This window comes from Gossypium raimondii, chromosome 10, assembly GCF_025698545.1.
Source record: "Gossypium raimondii isolate GPD5lz chromosome 10, ASM2569854v1, whole genome shotgun sequence".
NCBI classification, from domain to species: domain Eukaryota; kingdom Viridiplantae; phylum Streptophyta; class Magnoliopsida; order Malvales; family Malvaceae; genus Gossypium; species Gossypium raimondii.
Window position 1 is genome coordinate 52,299,954 of NC_068574.1, and position 17,221 is coordinate 52,317,174.

General features: G+C 34.1%; 1 protein-coding gene, 1 long non-coding RNA gene and 1 pseudogene across 2 annotated transcripts; 1 reads left to right on the forward strand and 2 right to left on the reverse strand.

The window, feature by feature from the left end:
* Nucleotides 1-874: 874 nt before the first annotated feature.
* LOC105777771 (uncharacterized) lies at nucleotides 875-1,412 on the reverse strand. The gene is made up of 2 exons (XR_001128399.2): nucleotides 1,311-1,412; nucleotides 875-1,202 (listed from the first exon to the last, which is right to left on the reverse strand). It is a non-coding gene; the product is annotated as an uncharacterized LOC105777771 (long non-coding RNA).
* Nucleotides 1,413-1,514: 102 nt separating this feature from the next.
* LOC128033995 (MDIS1-interacting receptor like kinase 2-like) lies at nucleotides 1,515-4,238 on the forward strand (annotated as a pseudogene).
* Nucleotides 4,239-6,532: 2,294 nt separating this feature from the next.
* LOC105775581 (protein IWS1 homolog 1) lies at nucleotides 6,533-7,210 on the reverse strand. Its single transcript, XM_012598085.1, has one exon. It carries the CDS (start codon nucleotides 7,208-7,210, stop codon nucleotides 6,533-6,535), a length of 678 nt encoding a protein of 225 aa, XP_012453539.1.
* Nucleotides 7,211-17,221: the final 10,011 nt, after the last annotated feature.

Below are 17,221 nucleotides of genomic sequence, written 5' to 3' on the forward strand. Positions count from 1 at the left end.
TAAAATCATAATATATAATACTATAAAATATAATCTAAAATAATTATTATTAAATATAATTTAAAATAATTATTATTAAATATAATTTAAAATAATTATTATTAAATATAATTTAATAAAATATATAATTTAATAAATTTCTTAATATTAAATATTCTTATATGAATTTACTAAACTCATATTATATAATACTATAAAATATAATCTAAAATAATTATTATTAAATATAATTTAATAAAAATATATAATTTAATAAAATTCTTAATATTAAATATTCTTATATGAATTTACTAAAATCATAATATATAATACTATAAAATATAATCTAAAATAATTATTATTAAATATAATTTAATAAAATTCTTAATATAATTATTCTTATATGAATTTACTAAAATCATAATATATAATACTATAAAAATAATATATATATCTACTTTATAATGTATAATACTATAAAAACTTGAAATTTATTTCTTTATCAATCACCCAAAAAGAAAAGAAAAGAATGTGTTTTGTAGATTTGATTAATTGATGACTTAATAATTAGTATTAAAAAAACCCATTTGATTAATATAGTGTGTTAAATATCTTCCTTTTTTTTTTAAAATGATTTGTTTGTAGAATTTTACTTCTTCTTTTTTTTTGTTTCGTTTGTTGAGATAATTTTTGTAGTGTTAATTATAATTGAACAGAATTAAAAATTAAAAATAAACTCCATCAAACTTGTGAGCCATTCAAACTCCATCAAATTCTATCAGTACAAGACTTTTGGAATTCTACAATAACAAACACAATAATACTATTTATTTTGTTACAAGAAAATTGAACAGAAAAGATCTCTGCTTGGAAATGAAAATAATTTAGATGTAGATATTCAAACTCCAAATCTACTTGATAACACATAGTACATACTAAAAAAAAATCAAGGACTAACTGATCTTTAGGAAGAAGCTCTAGGTAAAGCACATTCTACATTATTGGATTTGTTCCCACAGCAATATCGGTATATTGAGACATAGATCCATCATCTGTTTGAGCTGATATTTTACAATCGTAACTGCACTTTATATTTACAGAGCTTTATGTATAGAGAAGCTACTAACTCAAAGTCCATTTGATGCTTACTCCCAGTCAGCATAAAAAAAACCAGCATCTTTCATCTCTGAGTAGTACACATTCTCTAAATGCATGTCTTCCTCCTGCATTCATTAAAAGATATTTTGGCCACGCTTACACGTTATAAATATGTGCTAAAAATCAATTAAACAGATGCATTTTTTACTATGAATATGAAAATAAATTATTACCTCAAAAAAATCTGCTAGAAAAGTAATATACAGAAGAGGAAGGTAAAAGGCATGGTAGCAAACGATTGTGGCGCTGTACAACCTGTAAATGTGTTTTGTTCACCTCTTTAGAAAACCGTTTGAAAAGGAACATAATATACTAGTATAAATAATATTTGGATTATAAATTGGCAACAAGCTAGCCTCGACAACACCACCCAAATTATGCTCTCTTCTTTGTGGGTCGGAAGTAGCCATTGCAACTGGTCGGAATCACTTGCGATAAGGTTGGAAGCATCACCATGGCCTCATAGGGTATGGTTTGAGATTGAAAGGTACACTTCATAATCTCAACTTCCATTCCTTCCCTAACTTGATTAGGCTTAACCTCCACAACAACTCACTGTATGAGTCCATTCCACCCCACATTGGTAACCTTTCTAAACTTGTCTTCCTTGACTTGTCCCAAAATAATTTGCATGGGTCAATACCTCATGAGTTATGGAAGCTTAAATCTCTTACTGAACTTGTGTTGCGTGAGAATCATTTCTCTGGTTCAATCCCAGCTTCCATTGGAAACTTGACCAACTTATTTACTCTTTCTCTTCACCAAAATAAGTTCTCTGGGTTGATACCTAAAGAGGTAGGCATGCTTAAATATCTCATTGAACTTAAGTTGTCTAAAAATAGTTTCTATGGGTCAATTCCTTCAACGTTTAACAATTTTACTTATTTGCAACATTTACAATTTGGGCATAACCATCTCACTGGTCCATTGCCTGAGAATATATGCATAGGTGGATCACTCACATATTTTGGAGCTATGACTACTAATCTGACAGGTGAGATCCCATCAAGTTTGACAGACTGCAAAAGCTTATATAGAGCTAGGCTTGAAGGAAACCACTTGACTGGTAATATATCAGAAGCTTTTGGTGTCTATCCAAAATTGAGTTTCATTGCATTAAGTGGTAACAGATTTTATGGCGAAATTTCTCCCAAGTGGAGCCAATGCCATAACCTTCAAGGCTTAGTAATCGCCAATAATAACATTACCGGAAAGATACCACTTGAGTTGGGACACGCAACTCAATTGCATGTACTTGATCTCTCTTCAAATCATCTAATCGGTGAGATTCCCAAGGAACTAGGAAAATTGACAATGATGAACCGTCTTTTACTAAGTGGTAACCAATTTTCCGGTAAAATTCCATCAGAGATTAGCCTTCTTTCAAAACTAGAACAACTTGAATTGGCATCAAACAATTTAAGTGGGCCTATTCCTGATGATCTTGGAAATTGCTCAAATTTATGGAATTTGAATTTGAGCAAGAACAATCTCGAAGAGAGCATTCCATCTTCAGTAAGCTACATTACTCCTCTTCGTCGTCTAGATTTGAGTCAGAATTCACTTGTTGGAGGCATCCGACAACAGTTTGGAAAATTACAGTCCTTGGAAGTATTGAACCTTTCTCACAATATGCTCAACGGTTCCATCCTAGAAGCTTTTAATGATTTGCATGGTTTGAGATTTGTGAACATATCTTTCAATCAATTTGAAGGTCTTATTCCAAATCTTAAGGCTTTTCATGAGGCTTCGTTTGATGCCCTGAGAAACAATAAAGGCCTATGCGGTAATGCCACTGGACTAATGGCTTGTGTTCCTTCTTTTCTGGCCAATCATGGTCATAGAAAAAGCACCAAACTTATCATTTTAGTTGTGCTTCCACTTTTTGGTGGTCTACTTTTGTTGTTTATATTGGTTGGAAGTTTCCTTGCTTTTTACAAGATGACTCCAACCATAAAATCTGAGCCAAGGGAAGAACAACATGGAGATATTTTCACAATATTGGGATTTAATGGAAGAATACTCCACGACGGCATCATTGAAGCCACCGAAGATTTCAGTTACATCTATTGCATTGGTTCGGGAGGATATGGAACTGTTTATAAAGCTGCATTACCAACTGGTCAAGTGGTTGCAGTGAAGAAGCTTCACCAATCTGAAGACAGCATGCTCAACAACAACTTGAAAGCCTTTGAAAGCGAGATTAGTGCTTTACTAGAAATAAGGCACCATAACATTGTGCAAATGTATGGCTTTTGTTCACATCCAAAGCTTTCTTTTTTTGGTTTATGAGTTTTTAGAAAGGGGGAGTTTGAAAATGGTCTTAAGCAACAATGAACAGGCAAAGGAGTTGGATTGGAAGAGGAGGCTAAATATTGTTAAAGGATTGCCCAATGCTCTATCTTATATGCATCACGACCGTTCACAACCTATAATTCATCGAGACATTTCTAGCAACAATGTTCTCTTGGATTTGGACTATGAAGCTCGTGTCTCTGATTTTGGCACTGCAAGGATTTTAAAGCCTGACTCCTCCAACTGGACTTCACTTGCAGGAACCTACGGGTATATAGCTCCAGGTATTAACTAATCTTTTTTCCTAAAAATGCTTTGAACATGTTATCTATTTGATTAAAACTGTTAATTTATTGCTTGTTCTTCAATAGACAAAGTTCAAATAGCATATGCTAATTAGTAAAATCTTTTATATAGAGTTGGCTTATACAATGAGAGTAGATGAGAAGTGTGATGTCTACAGTTTTGGGGTGCTAACGAGGGAAGTTTTTATGGGGAGGCATCCTGGTGATCTTATATCGTATGTTTCATCACTGCAATCGACATCGTCATCGATGTCAAATGACCAACATGTTTTACTGAAAGACACGATAGACCAACGTCTTTCACCACCAGTAGGCCAATCTGCCAAAGACTTGGTCTCTACTATGAAGATGGCACTGGCATGCTTGAATGGCAATCCCCAACTTCGGCCAACCATGCAGCAAGTTTCTCAAGCCCTTGGTCGTCAATCCCTTCCTTTACCAAGCCCTTTCAACAGCATAAAATTGGAAGAACTGCTGGGTGATGTAGTCTGCAATGGCTAACTAAGGTGATACAGTATCAAACATATTTCTAGGTAAGGTATGTAAATTTGCTTTCTATCAACTCTTTTTATGTATTTTTCTTCCAATTATCTCCTATTTTTCAGCTTTGTTTTGAAAATCGAGAAGCATTGTAATAATAAAGGCTTTGTTGAGAATGAGATGCTTAAACACTGAACTTGGATGTAGAGAATGGGAGGGTAGCAGGATTGCAAGTATTTTCCTTATGTCACAGCTTGGAATAGAAGAAAGTGTTGCGGTTGTTGTTGTGGATTTTATCAAGTTTCTTAAATTACCTCCGTTTCAATGTCATGTGTGATGTTTGTTTTATTTTGTATCCTATTTTATCATGTTTGTTAAGTTATCCTCTGTAATCCATTTCACTTTCTATATAACATTTAATGTTTTGTTATTGTACTGTACTGATGTTTCGACTGAAATCGAAGGGAAGTAGGAAGCATGTATTGGGAAAGCCTGATGGTTTGGGTATAGATTTTCACCCCTGTTTTGGTCCGTTTTCTTGATTAATGAAGCCTACGAATTTTACTCCAAAATAATTCAAAACTACTACAACTCCCAATAAAATTATTCTTCATATAATTTATTTTTTTATATTTTTTGTATCCGTTTTAAAATTGATGTTCGAGATTCGTGATTGCTCTTATTTCATTTATACTATGTTTCATTTTTATGTATAATATTTATTTCTACTTTATTCTATAAATTTTCCTATGGCTTTTATAATATTAAAAAATAATTTTTGTTAAATTTTGAATCGATAATTGAATAACAAAGTTATTACAGTGATAATATTACATTTTAACTCTTATAAAATTTATAATTTAACTCTGCGCCTCCAAAAATAAAAAACTAACTCCACCCTTGTTTTTATCATTTTGCAAATGAACCTTTGTGTTTAGAGTTGAATTGCAAATAAAAATAATTTTTATGTCATTTTAAATAGTAAATGTTAACTATGTTACAATTTGATCTTATTTGATTAATTTTATAGTTCAAAGACTAAATTAATTGATTTAATAGTAGAAGAATTAAATTGATAAAAGATAGGATTTAGCAACTACTTTCACCAAAAACCTTGTTTCTAGAAAATATATTTTTTAAATATGAAAAGAAAAAAATTATCTTTTATAATCTCAAAAATATTCTCAACAAACCAATTAAAAGAACTAAATTATTTCCGTAAAAAATTAAGGTGGAGTCGTTGACCACAGAGTCAAAGTATCTGAAGGAGGAACTGAAAGAATGTTAGAAATTGATTCGTTGACAGTAGAGTCAACATATTAATTAATGCAAATGAAAACGAAAATAAAAAGTGAATTTTCATCATATTATTTATAATCCTTCCAATTAAAATAAGATATATCATCTTTAGTTTGAAAGTTTAATTCAAATGTACATATGATGCAAAAAAAAATGTTATTTTATTATATTTTAATCTAAAAGGAATTATTTGTTACTTAAGTTACTGTTTATATTATGTTTTAATTTCATGTAAAATATTTACTATTTTATTAAGTTACTCTTTGATTAAGGAATAATAATATCTTTTCTCACCCAAAAAAAAAATCTTTTATTAATATTTTTTTAATTCAAAACCATATTCAGTAGAGCAAAATGGAGACGAAAACTCGCTTTATTACATGCTAAATCGGTGAAATGCTTGCTTGAATTCATCAAACTTTGCTCTTTTTCTTGTTGAATCGATTCGCTTTTGTTGGAGTTCTCAACTCATCGTCGGATCAGTATTCAAATTCGCAGAGAATATTATAATAGTATTTGTTTACATTAAGAAGTTAACTGAGGTTGATATCGAACAGCAGGTTTTGCAGCTTGCAGAGTCGTCTTCTTATTCAATTTGTTCAATCCACTCGTTTTCTTCTCTATCCTTTTGAAACACTCGCTTTCTCTCACTTCTCTACATCTCCGATAAGTCTCGCAAACTCTGGTTTGAAATTTGTTAGAGGGTTCACCTCACGGTGCTGGTTCAGGCACTGAAACAGACCCCCTTGCTGTTCCTGATGAACAAGGCCTGCGAGGACCTTCCAAATCTAAATGCCACTAGTATGACTCAAACTTATACTCACATTCAAATCTATACTCACATTTAACGACTTAATTAATAAGTCAATTCAACAAATTATTAGCTCATATTTAAATACAAACTGTAATAATTAAATTAAAATTGAAATCAAATTTGATTTTGATTGGACGAAACAACATAACTCAATTTTATATTATTATCCAAAACATTGTCCATTGCGCATCCTGTTTAGAGTCTACAAAACAGCAGGTTTTGGAGCTTGCAGAGTCTTCTTCTTATTCGATTTTTTCAATCCACTCATCTTCTTCTCTATCCTTTCAAAACACTCACTTTCTCTCACTTCTCTAGATCCCCGATAACGTCTTGCAAACTCTGGTTTGAAATTTGTTAGAGGGTTCACCTCATAAACGCACGGTGCTGGTTCAGGCACTGAAACAGACCCGCTTGCTGTTCCTGATGAACATGGCCTGCGAGGACCTTCCAAATCTAAATCTGCCTCCCTCAATTCTGCCCTTGTTGATTGCTTCATTAATGGCTTCTTCATCCTTGGAATTACGCTGTTTCTGAGGTTACAGTAGCTTGTAGTCTTGTTGAATATGGTTCGACACCAGTTTTGGACCAAATGCTTGGCAAGTTTTCGATTGGCAGTGGTTTCCTCGTCTGATTTTGAAAGAAACATAATGACTTTACCAAGCCCACTCTTCTTCAACTGCTCCCTTCCATCTTCTAAGCTGATATCAACAGGCATCACCTGAGTTAAGATATTCAAAATGGAAGATCGAAGGGTGGCGTTTGGTAAGCTTCCATCGGGAAGAGGGTCGAGCCAACTCTTCAACAAAGTTAAAATCCCATGATCCAAAAACTCTTGTTGCATCTTTTTCTTGGAGAGAAAGTCAGTAAGAAGAGGCAGCATTTGGATCTTTCTAATAGCGGGTTTGTTTTGGATCTTCTGTGGCAGCAACCTCCATTTGAGCCATTACTTTCTCAACAAGTAATCCAATTCCCGGAGAACTTGTTTCCTCCATCTTCTTCCTTCTCTTAACCTTATCGAAGATCGCCTCGATCTCTGCATCAGTATCAGATTTACGACAGATTTGTTCGTCTTTTTGGCTTTGATCATCCGAGTTAAGCCAACCCCACATCTCCTCCAGATCACTCGGTTTTTGAAGCTTTCTCTTGTTGGTTTTAGGGAAATCGTGTTGCACGATCTCACGAATGTTGTTGGTTTCTTCCTCCATGGATGATTTCTTCTTGACCAGCCTTTCTCTAGGTTTCGAAACCTCCACCGATGCTAAAACTTTGAATCCTAGTAATGCTTTGGTGGTGAAGTTTTTCTTATTTTCTTCTTGGGTTTCAAATGAAAGATGTTGTATGTTAGATATAACCTGATAGGATGTAATGAAATTCAATTGTAGTTGGAATCCTAGTTGCAGTTGGATTTCATATCACAAATCCTAGTAGGAATTTGAGTTGAATTAATTGTTTCTTTTTAACTCAATTTTATTTTCAACGTACAAATTTCTGATGTTTTCATGGATAAAGTATTTAATTAATAGTTATCTTGATATATTTTTTAAAATTATCCTCCTGATCGCGAACTTAATTTAAAATTTGATTTCATTAGAAATTTAGAATCCCAGTTGAATTTGGGTTTTAAGATATAATTTATTTTTATTAATAATTATCCTAATAGGAAATGAGTTTCATGATGTATTTTATCGAGGTTTTCAATAAAAATAAAGTTATAGATATAAAACTCTCAAATTTAAACAAGTCATTATATATTAGTTAAATAATTCTTTAATTTATTACTTTTGTCCATTAATGCTCTTAATTTATTACAAAACAAACATCGTAAATCATTTCATAGAAATTATATATATTCTGACTTTAGTTTAATTGATTCAAATAGTAAGTACTAAGAGGTGGTATTAATTAAATTTTGATAGAAATTATATATATTCTGAATTTAGCGCTTAATTGATTCAAATAGTAAGTATTAAGAGGTTGTATTGATTAAATTTGGGATTCAACCCACAACTATGATGTTTTTGGTACAAAAACATATATAACCTATTATATTTATAAACTGTTTATTTTAAAAATAATAATGTGTTTATTTTAAATATAGATAAAGTATAATTAGTAAACTTGTCCTATATATTTCTAAATCGTGTCATTTATTATTATAAATATTAAAAAGACCTACGCGATATGTATTAAAAAAAATAATGTTATTTCATTGAATTATTTAATTGAAATTGTTTTTTAGTTTTTCTTTTTTTAGAAAAGGACAGTCTTAAGCGATTGCATTAGATAAAATCATAATTAAGAAGAAATAGATACGTTGCGATCTCTTGATAATACTCTAAAATGATATACTTTTATGTGTTAATTACATATATATTTTGAGTATGATCCTACACTAATTTGGGTTGTTTATGTTTTTTATCTTGTAGGGACTAAATTGAAGGCAAAAAGAAATTTGGGGGAAAAAAGCGTGAATTTAAAGACATAATGGGTCAGCATGCGAAATAGGAAAGAAGTGGTGCCGAAAATACAAAGTGTGAAGGACTTGGGGCAAAACATCAAAGAAGAGATTTATGAACATAAGACTTTATTTAAATTTTATTTTTAAGATTATTGTTAGGATTATTATGATCTTGTTTAGATTTAATTTCAAATTATATATTTTATTATCTTCTAGCGTTTAAATAGAAACAAACTAGGTTTTTTATGAACCATAAATAGGGAATGGAGTGACACGAATATGCACTCATTATTTCTGTAAAAAAAAACTCATTCCCTTTAAAGCTCTTAGCATTTTGTTTATTTTCCTTTCCAATAAAATTTTGTTTCATTAAATTTGTGTTTTTTCCCCAAAAAGCATGAGTAACTAAACTCATCTAGCCAAATGTTATCAAGACTCCTTCAAAAGAGTTCATGAGGCTTAGAATCCGCACTTAGCATTTTCAACGAGTATTCATCATTTCTCCGCATTATGGGACTGACGCTTCCGTCCATTTCCTTTCAAAAGTAATCTTTTTATCTTGTGCAAGGAATAGTCGCTTTTTTCCCAAGTCAGTTGTTTTTCTTGGGCACGACTACGCATAGGATTTCGAGAAACAAGAAGTTGTAGCGATCCAGTCCTTGAGGATTTGACCCTACTTCCCTTATACTATTTGTAGAGCCTAAATTCTGCCCGGGGCCCAATAGAACCCGAAACAGCCCAAATTAACAAAAAATAATCAGTCCAGTTACATTAAACACAAAAACTACAAGCCCAAACCCAATAATCCCAAAAATCAGAAACCCTAAGCCCAAATTAATAGGCCCACAGCCTAAACATTTTCAGCAGAAATGAGCAAAAGAAACCCTAAAGCGCCGCTAGCCTTCTCGTCTGCCACAACCGCCGCTAGCCTTCACGCGTGTCAGACCGCCTCCACACAACAACAATCCAAAGCAAAAAGCAATAAAAAAATGAAAAAAAGTTGTAATCCGGCTATAAAGGCCGAAGCTTATCACCATTTTTTCTTCTTCGATTTTCTTTGTAAAAATGCATATCAGAGAAATAAAAATTAAAAAAAAACAAAAGGTTGTTGTTTTCTTCTTCTTTTTTCGATTCATCTATTTATTTTATTTATCTTTTTTTAAGAAAAACTATTAATAAAAAGGATAAAAAAGGGAAAGGAAAACTCACCTGAATCGACCCCTGAAGCCGTCGTCGTCGTCGGCCCTTCGCCGTCGTCGGACGCGAGTTTAGGAAGGGGCAGAGGCTTTCCGTTTTCACCTCGTTTCACCGTTTCGGAGCCTTGGTCTCTGAACGCGCTCCAAAGAGCTGGTGGGAGACGCCCTCGCATGGCTCCGGCCACCGGGCGGTAGGGAGGCGTGACGGCGGCGGGGCTTCTAGCCTTGGAACCCTAGCAGAAAAGGGATTCTCCCTTTTATTTTTTGTTTTTTTTTTGTGTTTTTTGCAGCAAAATGAAACTGCAGAAAGAAGTAATTTTTTTTTTTTAGCTTTATCTTAATTGAAATGGCGCCGTTTGAGGGAGGGAGACCCGCGCATTGCCCTAATGGGTAATTTGCGCACTTGGTCCCTCCATCTTACGCTTGAAGCGCAATCTGACCTTTCTATGTTTTTTTTTATTTGGGTTGCAAATTTTGATTCTGTTTCAATCTGGTCCATAGACCATGCGCAGTCCCTCACCGCGTTTAGGGCTGTGGAATATTTCCCTATAGGTCCCTCACTCTTTGAGCGCGTCCCAATTCGGTCCCGAACTACCCTCTTTTATTTATTTACAGTTTGGACCCCCAAATTTTGGTTTGATTTTAATTTCATCCTTTAGTTCATTTAATTTATTTATTTATTTAAAAAAAAAGGGAAAAGGTGAGTTCCTTTATTATTTATTTTAAGTTATATATATATGTGTATATCTTATTTACCTAATATTTTTCTTATTATTTATATTACTTGATTTAAGTCATTATATACGTACATATTTTTCTATAATATATATATACTCATATACATTTGTTACTATATTTTTCATATACATATTCTTTATTTATTTTAAATACACATTTTTTATATTTCATATTTTCTACATGCATATATATACTTATATATTTACATTTTTAATTCATATACCTATACATGTATATACATACTTACATATATTTTTATATTTAACAATCTCACAATATGTATACGTACGTAGATTTTTCATATTTTCATAATTTTGTGTACATTCATGTATATCGTTTTACATCTATTCGTTATTTATTTATTTATTTATTTACACTTTCATTATTATTTAGAAAGAAGGATTCGATTTTATTTGCCTATGTATTTGTCATTTTGTATGTTAATGATTGGTCCCTTTTATTATCTTATTTTCGTTGCTATTACTCGTGTTGCTTTTATGCCACCGTATTCATTATTGTTTTGCTATGCATATTAACACCGTACATCAAAAAGAAATTTTTCTAATAAGGCAATATTTTGCATTTTGAAATTGATAAATTGTACCCTAACTTACTGGGTCTCGATTTTCTCGTTAAACCTAAATAGCAAAATATCCTTTTAAATTTCCAAACACATAAAATTCGAAAATAAAGGCAATATTCGATTTAGAAAATTAGAAATCGTGCCTAACTTATCGAGCTTCGATTTTTCTCGTTGATTCTAAATAACTGAATATCCTTTTAAAAATTAAAACGAATGAGGTTTTAATAAGAAAACAAAAGGCAAGCTTACTCTCAAAAAAATACGAGGTGCCGTGTCCTAACTTACTGGATGTGACATCTTGTTAATTCGTGATAAGAAGGCATTTTTCATTTTGATTTATCCAAGTAATTTTTTTTAAAATAATGCAATATAAAGAATGATCGTATTTTTAATTCTTTTCGAGTTTTTAATTTTTGACATAAAGACATTAAATAATCAACTAAGGTGCCAATTTTGGGCGTATCGAGGGTGCTAATCCTTCCTCGTGCGTAACTGACTCCCGAATCCGTTTTTCTGAATTTCGCAGACCAAAAAATCTTTGTTTTAATAAAAATTAAATCATTTATTGAAAGCAACCACTTTTCGAGGTGACCCGATCACACCTCATCAAAAAAGATTGGTGGCGACTCCCGTTTTCGTTTTTATTTTCAAAATCCAAGTCGACCCCGTTTTCATCAAAAAATGGTGTCAACAGCTTGGCAACTCCGCTGGGGAACCAAAATAAGAGAGTCAAGCCACGAGTTGATTACTTTTTGTCTTTTTGTTGAAAATTGAAAACTTGGTTTAAATGTACGATCCTTTCATTGCATTTCATCGGCCTTTATTACATTTTTCATAGGTGTGGTTTAGAATTGCTATGTTAGTTTAAGTTTTAGTATATTTCCGCATTGCATTGCATGACCGTCGGTCACACCCTTTTAAGTGGGAGTGAGAAGCTACTCCTTCGTGAGGTTTTCACCTCCGTGCAGGATAGTAAATCACTTTCGGAATACATCTGTACCTATGTCTTCGTGAGATTTTCATCTCCGTGCAGCTATAGGGAAATGTATTCCCCTGAACCGAACTCGATCTATATGAGCCTATATTGGGTGAAGATCGAGGAATCTGCTGGTTCGGGTACCCTTACTTTAGAACCAAACCACATTTAGTGAACCTTAGGAGCCCACCCTAGGTAGAACCATTTCGAACCCTTAGTATTCACCCGAATAGGTGTTCCATTTATTCTTGCTTGCTTTTGCTTTGTACTAACTTGTTTTTTTTATGATTGCATTGCATTTTCATCATAAAAAGAGGTGTTGATTCACGTTCGGTTGCTAAAATAGAGAGCTTGTCATAAGGAAATGAGTTTCTTGATAAAGTGGATAATAATACGATTGTCCGAACATGGTCCAAGAAAACGTGATAAGAGAAGGGTGGTAATTTAATGGAGGACTACACAACCATTGCTCCATTGCCCGAGAATTCAAGGTGACAAGGATTATTCGAGAGCCGCTGAACTTTCTTATAAAAGAAGCCAACGAACATCACGAGGTTGAGTGAGCAACGAGTCACGACCCGGATCAAGTAAAAAGAAGATAAAAGAGACATCCTTTTTGAAGAGTTCGTGAGATTTATCTTAATTCTTGAATGAAGAGGAGGATCGAATGACTCCGCCTATAAGGGCAAAATCGTATATATATCCGCTTTATGTAAAGAGATTTATTTTCTAGTAAAGTTGTTCTAATAGAATTGAACCAAGAATCAACGTCTCTTTTTGCATTCATTTCATGCATTTGCATTACACAACATCACGTGCATTAAGAACCATTAAAAGACCCTAATTGAGTAAAATTGTTTCAGCTAAAAAACCAACATCCCTGCGGTACCTGAACAGAAACTAAAGGAATGGACCAAAGGTTGGAGAGATTAGAGCTGATGCAAATACAGATGCTAGAGCAATTGGCCAAATTTCAACAAGATATGAAGGATCAGATGCTAGAAGTCCAGAGAAATTTGATGAGCCAGTTAACCCAGTTATTGGATATGAGGTTAAAAAAAGGAAAACACCCAGTAGTCCACTCTGGGAATGATAATGAAGGTCCTGCATATCTTCCAGACTTTACTCCAACCGACATCCAAGCACAACCAAGCACATATCCACGAAAGATAATTGTTAACATTCGACCACAATACCAGACCAATACCTCGACACCGGTGAAGTTCACGACAGGCCCAGATTCCAGTCTTAGGGGCAATCTAACTAATCCTTTTGTCCTCGATGATCTAGCGGAAACAAAACAGGCGGGAGTAGAGTTTTCAAAACAATTCGAAGATCGTTACAAACGGAATGGGCAAGAGTGGAACTCCCAAAACAATACTTCAAAGGTCTCGAGGAAGAGGAAAAATGAGGTGAATAATATGGGTAGGTATAACGAGGGTTATTCTAAGGCAATTACCGCAAACCAGCCAAGGACAATCGCTACTGGCCATCAGATCCCCTCAAGACAAGAATCTGGCACAAAGCAAAACATTAAGAAGTCCCAATTTACACCAATCCCAATGTCGTACCAGGAGCTGTATCAAAGTTTATTTGACGCACATGTTGTCTCTCCTTTCTACTTGAAGCCTTTATAACCTCCGTACCCCAAATGGTATGACACAAATGCGCAATGTGACTATCATGCAGGAATTACGGGGCATTCTATAGAAAACTGCACTACCTTTAAAAAGATGGTCGAAAGGTTTATCAATATGGGCATTGTCAAATTTGAGGATTCCTTCAGTACAGAAAACCCGCTACTCAATCATACGGATAATGAAGGGACTGGGATGAATGAAGAAATGTTGGGAAACGTTCACATCAGTGCCGAATACAAAGAAATAACTGGAGAAGAGATCTTGTTAGGTGATCGCCCTTATTAACTTAGAAGTGTTCTAAATGATGGGACAGGAGAAGAGACCCTGTAGTATTTAGAGTCTATTTAGAGTAATATTCAGAACAAACTTGTTGCTTTTAGCCTGAAGCAATAAGAACTCTTTTGTGAAATAGGCTCATGTCCGAACGTCGTTATTTTAATGAAATTTGCGATCATTTTTTAGCCAATATTCTTTCATTCTTTATGAATAATTATTTTTAATCTTTCATTCTTTCTTCCAAATCATTCATTCATCCATAATTATACTGTGCAGATAATTATTCTTAAATTCATACATTCTTTGTATACTCTCTTGTACCTACAATAGGTTCCCAGATATCAAGGACATGAATGACACTACTACAGACTCAGAATCTCCTTTTGAGCGAGACATGTGTTTAGAGGAATCTCATGACTTCGAAGATGACATAGACTGTAGCCTATCTCCGTATTTATTGAGGAGGGTAGAACAAGATGAAAAAACAAATCCTACCCTATAAAGAATCATTGGAATCCACTACTCCTCCCTATGTGGGCATGAATGTCATTGAGCCGATCTTGCCAAAATTTTCGGCGATTAACAATTTATCTTTGCAGCTGTCAATTACTAAGTGGGTAGAAGCTGTTTCATATGCCAATGTCACAAAATTGATAGTCAGCAAATTTTTGAAGAAATCATGTCAGTATAGAATGCCGAGAAGGATCATATCTAACAATACACTAGATCACCCAGAAAGAGAACGGCGTAAAAAAAAACTCTGCTAGGACAATGCATGTCTCTTTGGCCTATTGCAGTTTTGCCTATTGAAGATAAGAGTCTTTCTCTCTAAGTTTTCGCATCCAATCCTGATTGAAGGAGAATGTTTAAAGTTATCCATCATGGTCAAATGCGCTAAAAGCAAATGATACGAGCTAAAAAGTTCACCTTAAAGGTTTCCATGAGAGGACCTGGTATCGAAGAAGATCCTTCCCATACAAAAAGAACTTCATGCCGAGATGGGAAGAACCTTATGTGAAAGGCCTTATCTGGAAAAGCGTTAGTCTTGATCGGAAGGGATAACAATGACATGCCTAATCCTATGAGTTCAGATTCAAAAATGAAATAAAAAATAAAAAAAAGAAAAAAAGATGAAAAAAGAAAATTAATGAAAAAAGAAAATAAAATAAAAATGAGTGAAAAAGGAGAGGCCAAGGTGAAAACCCGCAAAGGGCGCCTTGAGACCAAAGGGGCTTGAGTTGAAAACTCGAAAAAGGGCGACTCAAATTTTGGATCAAATTAGGGCATGAGGTGATCAGAGCAGCTCAAATTTTGATCAAATCGGGGCATGTGATGATCTTTCTATACCTGATTCAACAGGAAAGGGTAGGTAGCATCTTGGGGCATCGACAAAGTTTTGTAGATCTCCTAAACACATGTCAAACTCAAAATGGTCTTTCAAAGAGTTGGTACAGAGAAGTTCAAGCTACGATATCTGGGGCATCTTGTCCTCATACTATTTTTTTCTTGGAATATTTCATTCTTTTTCAAGATATGTGTTCCCAATTAATTCCCATTTTATTCTTGCTATCCTTGACAGTTTATTCATTTTGAGCTATGCTCTCAAATCAATTCTATTTTGTCTATCGTTATGATCTTTTGCAAGCATGTTGCATTGGAATAATGATTAATGGACTTATAAAACTTTCTCGAAGGAAGTTTTGCATATTACTCTAAAAGTTTCTAAATAATATAGGAACCTGAAACAGGACTATTATTTAGAACACACCAAGTTTAAAAGGAGAAATATCTAAGAAGGAAGAGTCTAAGTAAAAGACTATCCTTTCAGATCTTGTTGTCCAAACATTGATGGAACAAAATGACAAGACGCCGTGTTGGTGACAAAGCTTCAATGAACAAACAAGCAATGTTCACCGGGTGATAAGAAGAGGTTTCTTGGAAGAGAAAATTCTTCATTAATGCATTGGCATTTGGTATGACACATTGGGAATGGTGTAAAGCCAAAGAGTTTCACATTCTGTATCCTTGAATTGCGATGGAAGAAGATTGACAAAAGCCATATCTTTCTACCCTGGGGTTACAGTGGGAGATTGATGGTACAAATTTTATGTCCTTGTGGATTGAACTTCGACGTTCATAATGAGGGCAATCAGTTTAAGTGTTTCTTTGGGTATGCCAGCCGGTCAAGAAGGCATTGTAGCACGTCAGTGGTAAAGCCTTAATAAGCTTTTGCGTGATGATAACCTAAGCATTAAGAAATCACTTTCATGACATTCTGCATTCATCCAAATGTCATTCACACATGTCTAGTTAGGAGTATTTGATTCATTTTGATCATGCCATCCTAATCATTAGGCATAATTAAGTCCACTATACAGGTCATGTTCCCTAGAGAACAGATCAGTAAAAATCGAAACAAACCTTGCCTCTCTCGTTTGTAGTAGAGCTGGTTGAAGATAATAGATCTTGCCTTCCTGCATTTACAGCGAAGCAGATTGAAGACAAACCTTGCCTCTCTCGTTTGTAGCAGAGCTGGTTGAAGATAACAGATCTTGCCTTCCTGCATTGACGGCGAAGCAGATCGAAGACAAACCTTGCCTCTCTCGTTTGTAGCAGAGCTGGTTGAAGATAATAGATCTTGCCTTCCTGCATTGACAGCGAAGCAGATTGAAGACAAACCTTGCCTCTCTCGTTTGTAGCAGAGCTGGTTGAAGATAACAGATCTTGTCTTCCTGCATTGACGGCGAAGCAGATCAAAGACAAACCTTGCCTCTCTCGTTTGTAGCAGAGCTGGTTGAAGATTGCAAATCTTGCCTTCCTGTATTTGGCAGCGAAGTAGATCGAATATGGTAAATTTTACCTCCCTGACTACAGAGGAGTACATTGAAGCTGATAACTCTATCTCCCTGTATTTGGCAGTGGAATAGATTGAAGATTGCAGATCTTGCCTTCCTGTATTTGGCAGCGAAGCAGATCGAAGATGGCAGATTTTACCTCCCTGACTACAGAGGAGTACATTGAAGC